The 6,685-nt window shown below is 52.0% G+C and overlaps 1 protein-coding gene across 1 annotated transcript in view; it reads left to right on the forward strand.

Moving 5' to 3' along the window:
• MPO (myeloperoxidase) overlaps positions 1–5,079 on the forward strand; it is a 9,970-nt gene extending 4,891 nt beyond the window's left edge. The window contains exons 9-14 of the mRNA XM_084802735.1: positions 496–656; positions 1,680–1,935; positions 2,276–2,446; positions 3,212–3,449; positions 4,151–4,362; positions 4,989–5,079. Coding sequence (XP_084658861.1) covers positions 496–656; positions 1,680–1,935; positions 2,276–2,446; positions 3,212–3,449; positions 4,151–4,355 — 1,031 coding nt within the window. The 3' untranslated portion in view covers positions 4,356–4,362; positions 4,989–5,079. The remainder of the gene's footprint in view (positions 1–495; positions 657–1,679; positions 1,936–2,275; positions 2,447–3,211; positions 3,450–4,150; positions 4,363–4,988) is intronic.
• Positions 5,080–6,685: the final 1,606 nt, after the last annotated feature.

Consider the following 6,685-nt stretch of genomic DNA (forward strand, 5'->3'; position numbering starts at 1 on the left):
TATCCAGTTTGAGCAGAAAACGCACATGCTACTTTTTGGCTTATGCCAAATCAAGACAATAAGATGAGTACTTGTTCTCAGCAGAGTTCATGTATTGTGCTGCACACACACACGTGTGTGTGTGTGTGTGTGTGTGTGTGTATGTGTGTGTGTATGTGTGTGTGTAGGTGTGTGTGTGTATGTGTGTGTGTGTGTGTGTGTGTGTGTGTGTGTGTGTGTAGTAAAGGGCAAAATACAGAAAGGCACAAGCCTTGGACCCTGTGCCTAAGATGCTCCTGGTCTGAGCTACAGGAAGGTAACAAGTCAAGCCTGATGGCTATTGGATAAGGCCACAGGAAGGGACTACAGTGTCCCCAAGCTCTTATGCCAGCCTGGGGCAGATATGTGAGTCTGTGTGCATGAAGGCGGGTGGACATCAGGCACCTGAGAGCCGCTGAAGGTCTTTGCTGGATGGGATGGAGACCACAGAGATGACAAAGGCTTTGTTTCTCTAAGGGGACATGCGTGCCAGTGAGATGCCGGAGCTCACCTCCATGCACACCCTCTTCCTGCGAGAGCATAACCGGTTGGCCACAGAGCTCAAGCGCCTGAATCCTCGCTGGACAGGGGAGAGGCTCTACCAGGAGGCCCGGAAGATCGTGGGGGCCATGGTCCAGGTAGGCTGTCCTATGGCATCCTGGCCATATATTCTCGGGCAGGTTCCTATCTCCTGAACACCGGCTTCTTGACCCATAATATTGTAAGGCTCGAAGGAGCCAAATGAAAACACCTGGCGGATGTGACGTGCTTGACAGGTGCACTTCCCTGCCTTCTGTCTTTTTTTTTTTTCCTTCTGTCTTTTTAGGCCTTCTTCTCTCCTGAGGGCTCGGGATGGTGTTGAGAGGGTCTTAAGCAAGAGCATCACTGTCACTATTGGCTTTTTTTACCCACGCGTCATTATCTTGAACATTTTTCTCCTCCATCTGCTTCTCTCTCTCTCTCTCTCTCTCTCTCTCTCTCTCTCTCTTTCTTTCTCTCTCTCTCTCTCTCTCCACACACACACACATGCACCTTTGCTAGATTTTAGGAAGATGTGACAGTGCTGAGGGTGGAGTTTTAATTTACACTCACAGCCATAAATGAGATCCATTTCAGCCTTGGAGACAGTTCTAGCCTTGGGTCCAGAGTGAGACTGTCCCTTTCATTAGGGGTCATCACTCCAGAACAGACTCCTGCCCTCCTTCTATAAGCCTGTAATGAGCCCTACTGTCTGCCAGGCTATTGCTGAGTACTGTGAACAATCTCAGTAATTTCACCTTCCCTGGCTCTCAAGGAGAAATGAGACACTAAAAACATAAAGACGAGAGAGAGAGAGAGAGAGAGAGAGAGAGAGAGAGAGAGAGAGAGAGAGAGAGATTACAATGGCTAACAGGGCATTTTGTTTAATCCCGTGTGAGAGAAAGGAATATAATTATTCTTCATTTACCTTTGTGGTTCAGAGAGCTTAATAAATGACCTAAAGTCACATAGCCAGGGACAGCAGAGCTCTGTTTATGTTCTTCAGAGCCACTCTGTTAAGTTCAGACCTAAGACTGTGGGAAGCAAGCTCGATCCTAGCCAGGTGGGGGTGATCTCCCAAAGCCGGAACGGCAGGGAGGGATGAATAGCCATCTCTTCCACGTGACGTGACGTTGTTTTAGATCATCACATACCGGGACTATCTGCCTTTGGTGTTGGGGCCAGCAGCCATGCGGAAGTACCTACCCAAGTACCGAAGCTACAATGACTCAGTAGACCCACGAATCGCGAACGTCTTCACCAATGCTTTCCGCTACGGCCACACCCTCATCCAACCCTTCATGTTCCGCCTGAACAATCAGTACCGGCCCACAGGACCCAACCCTAAGGTCCCACTCAGCAAGGTCTTTTTTGCCAGCTGGAGGGTCGTGCTGGAAGGTGAGTGGAACCTGAAAAAGGCCAACCGCTGAGGGTGGGCTCAGCTGCAAAGAACCAGGCTGCGGAGAGATCTTTCTGGATTTCTTTGTTGGGGTTCTGGCTTGCCTTTCCAGTCTCATGGACCCAGGAGGGTAGGGCTGGGAGCATCCACACCTTGTGGACCCTCAGGTCAGAGACTGTCTGGTGATCATTGGTCTCCGTGACCGCCTCGGCCCCGGGTGTTGCATGCACATACAGCTTTTCTCAGACCCCTTAGACTCCGCTTGGATCAGCCCCGACTCCACTCTGTGCTCCGGAAGCGAGCTTAACCCCTCCTTTCTGTTCGCTCTCTTGTCCTCAGGCGGCATTGACCCCATCCTCCGAGGCCTCATGGCTACCCCTGCCAAACTGAACCGTCAGAACCAAATTGTGGTGGATGAGATCAGGGAGCGACTGTTTGTGCAAGTCATGAGGATTGGGCTGGACCTGCCTGCTCTGAACATGCAGCGGAGCCGAGACCATGGCCTCCCAGGTGAGGAGCCAGCCCCAAGCCCATCCAAGCTCCCAGGGAGCCCATAGCTCTCCTTCCCAGCTCAGGGCCCAGGAAGCACCCGAGGCTAGGCCCATGCCTTTCCCAGGGCTCCTGTGGCCAAACTCCAGCCTCTCTGGCCTTCTTCACAAGCCGGACTCTTACAATGTGCCTAACAGCTGAAAATGGTGTCACCCCCACAATCTGGAGGTCTGTCTCCATCGTCAGTTCATTCTGACTCGTTCATGAACTCGAGGGTGGGATCGTACCACTGTCATTTCTACTGATTAGGAAACTAGGGCTTAGAGGGGTTTGGAGCTCGGTTCGGTGCTGTAGCCAAGTCAATGAGGGCTCTTAAGCGGGGACCCAGGCGGATCAGCAGAACCCAAAAGCGCATGCCTGCCTGTGTTGTGGAGCAGCACAAGCGGCATGCCTCCGAGACCCACTTTCACTCCCCGGGTCAGAGACAGATGCACTGGGCTGCGGCTCTAAGGGACAATATGCTGCTTGCACGCTCGAGTTGTGACAGTATAGTGCTTGTCTCAGCGTGGGAGAGAAAGGAAAAAGACAGCGAGAGGCCTTGGAGAGGCCCAGCTGTTCACTTGGGCCCGAGCCTGTTATGTAGGGTGTATGTTCTGCTTTACAGACTTGTGTACTGAGGTGAGCTTTTCAACATCTATGTTGATTTTCCCTGCTGCTGCCAGCGTTCCTTCCACCCGGCAGGAGAAGGGTCCTTTTTATAGCTACCCGTTCTCTGACCCAATACAGGATACAATGCCTGGAGACGCTTCTGTGGGCTTCCACAGCCGAGTACGGTAGGCGAGCTCGGCACGGTGCTAAAGAACCTGGGATTGGCACGGAAGCTGATGGCTCAGTATGGCACACCCAACAACATTGACATCTGGATGGGTGGTGTGTCCGAGCCCTTGGAGCCCGGGGGCCGTGTAGGTCAGCTCCTTGCCTGCCTCATCGGCACTCAGTTTAGGAAGCTACGTGATGGCGACCGGTAAGGAAGCTGTGGGGAGGGAAGGGAGGGGGGCACACACGTGTGGAGCTGGGAGGGGGCACAGGCAGGGCTGCAGCACTCGTGCCGGAGCTCGGAGGACAACTTACGGGATTTGGCTCTACCATGTAGGGTCCAGGGGTTGTACTAAAGTTGTCAGCCTTGGTGGTAAGTGCCTTTGCCCGCTGAACCATCTTGCAGGTCCCGAAATGCCACTCTTAATACTTACTCTGGATTTCTCAGGGCTACTAGGAGATGTCCAGTCACCATGGAAAAGTCCCAGTTTAGTTCTCCCACTGTCCCCCTTTCATGTCATTTCATCATGACCCTGACATGTCCCTGCCTACTTCTTACCTAGCTTGCATTACTCCTTTGAGAATATTGTAACAAAGGTGTCCCAGCCAAGGAGAACAAATCACAAATGACACCCAGGCTCTTTTACCCTTGTGGACATATGCATGAGACCAGGGCCCAGAGATTGCTAGGTAGGAGCAGGGCGACACACCCAAGCATCTATGCACCTGTCCTCTGGGCTGGCTGAGTGAGCACTGCCCAGGATCTGGAGCTCTCCTGTGCTGTAGGAAAGAGCCTTCTGTGGCTCTCTGACACTTGGGGCTCAGCTCAAGCCAAACGATGCCCGGCAAGCCCAGGATAGCCTCGCTTGGGACCTCCTCAGACACAGTGTCTCTGATGCTCTCATGCAGGTTTTGGTGGGAGAACCCAGGTGTGTTCAGCATACAGCAGAGACAGGCCCTGGCCAATATCTCCTTGCCCCGCATCATCTGTGACAACACAGGCATCACCACGGTGTCCAAGAACAACATCTTCATGTCCAACTCATACCCCCGAGACTTTGTCAGCTGCAACTCCCTCTCTAGGCTGAACCTGGCTTCCTGGAGGGAGGCCTAGAGGCAAGGTAAGGGCGTGCCACGCTGAAGGGTGTAGCTGGTCGACCAGTTGGTACCACAGAGAACGCTTCTCCCCGAGTGAATCCATCCTTGCGGATGTTGTGAATGCCAGTGGGTGGGGGTGGGGGTAAATGACTGGACATACACTTGTGTGTGCACATGTATGTTTGCACATGTGCTTGTGCATGTCTATATATACAGCACACATAACGACAATACTAAGAACACGGGAGGTGGTGAGCACACTGCCTGAGCTCAAGTCATCACTCTGTAACGCAGTACTGTGTGTGGCTTCGGGCAAATTACTCTTAAGTATGAATCCTCTCCCTTATAAAGAAAAGGAGTCACGGCTTGTTAGAGGGCCTAGTGCACCCTCCGGCTCTCCACTCACCGAGCACCCACTGTGTGTCAGACACTGTGCTAGGCACAGGAAATGGAGGCAGAAAGAGGTGCATACCAAGCCAAGTCCTCAATCACGTTCTGGTTGGCAGAAACATGGTGGTGGCGGCCTCTGGGGTGGGGGGAGGGGTTGTGGTTAGCGGCTGGGCTGTGCGGTTGCGCTACAGTCCTAGGCCAGCCCGGCTTGCGGTGTGGTTTCTGCTTCTTTCTTACTCTGGTCTCTTGGCATTCACAGGAGTCTGGTCTGAAGAGGAGCTGAGGCCATTGGCCTCTCTGCACCCTTGGTTTGTACATGAAGCTTACACTAATAAAACACTGTGGATGGGGAATCTGTTCTGTGTCTGTCAAGAGGCTGCAGCTCGGGTGGGAGGTACCCACTGCCCTGTGAACTTGAGCCAGTGTGGTCTGTATGTACCTCAGGGTGTCTCTAGAGTGATGATGGTGCCAGGGAGGCCCCACCCCTCCCGCTTTGAGCACCCCATATATGGAGGGCCATTAGCTCCTTAGAAGCCCTGTGGCCAGGCGACACTGAGCAGACCCTTGACCCTCATGCCCCTCCTCTGCCACTCTGTAGGACGGGATTGTGGCCATCAAGCCCTGATATTTGTTCATGTTGCTACTTGCTCATTCTGTGTCAGACTCTGGGAAGGGGAGGGGACAACATGCTGTGCAGTGGGACAGAAGGCTGAGGTCTAGTGGGAAGGCTTTGCTGAGAGAGTGGAGGCCTCAGTGTCCCTGCAGACAGCATAGTGAGTGGCCCGGGGGGGGGGTCCCTTTTTACTGCAGGCTCCCAGTGATCAGACCTCAGTGCCCAGGGAAGGGGAGGAGTGCATCTGGCCAGTAGTCCACAATACCCACAGACTCCTTTTTTCTCTCCTGTCTTCTCACATATGGGGAGCAGAGGGAACCCCTGGAAGCTGATGGTGAGAGAATGGTGAGGTAAAGCCAGACCCTCACTTTAGGCAGCTGCAGGACAAGTACCTCTCACTCTTACCTCGCTGAGGAGAGGGGTGCTCATAGAGGGGGAGCCCCATCCAAGGCTAGTGGTGTGAGGGAATGTTTCAGAACAGGGCTTTGATTAAGGACTGCTCCGGGCAATCTCCCAGGGATGGGGAAGTGATTTCCTGACTGATCTTTATTTGTGGGGTAATTTCCCCCTATGATGTTGTTATTGAACCTTGGGCCTTGTGTATGCTAGGTCTCCAGCTTTTTTTAATTTTGAGGCAATGTCTTGCCAAGTTGGCCAGGCTGACCTTGAACTTGCTCTATAGCATGTTTAAGTCTTTAACTTATGATTCTCCTGCACAATCAGGCCTGGCAAGGGTAAAGCTATTTAACCAACTAATAATTTCACTAACTAGTTAATTTCTGTGGTGCTAGAATTGGGTTTGGGACTTGTGCATTGGCGGGGGCGGGGGGGGTTGTCTTTTCAACTTATTATTTTTTCAGTTTATTTTTTTAGATTTTATTTTTATTTATTTTTAGATTTTTGTTTATGCATACTGCTATTTTGCCTGCAGTGTCCTGATGTGCCACATGCGTGCAGTACTCAGAGGCCAGAAGAGGACGTAGGATCCTCTGGGACAGTTGAGAGTGACCTTGTGGGGGCCAGGAAGAGGTTCTCTGGAAGAGCAGCCAATGCTCTTAAACCACCAACCCATCTCTCCACCTGCTGGTGGGTCTTTATTTATTTATTTATTTTTTTAAAAAGAATATTGACCAGGCCATGGTAGTACATTCCAGCACTAAGGAAGTGGAAGTCCTATAAATTTAGGATAGAGAATTTGGGGGCTACTCTGGGCTATATCGTCTGTTCGAGGTCCTCCTAAGATATAAAGTGAGGCCTTATGAAAAGAAATTAAAGAATGTATGAATATGCATCAGGCCACAGCCCAAGGAATGTTCTCGAGCTGCTACTTCAGAAGCTTGACA

The sequence above is a fragment of the Acomys minous genome (genome assembly GCF_964271855.1).
Source record: "Acomys minous genome assembly, chromosome: 12".
Lineage (NCBI taxonomy): Eukaryota > Metazoa > Chordata > Mammalia > Rodentia > Muridae > Acomys > Acomys minous.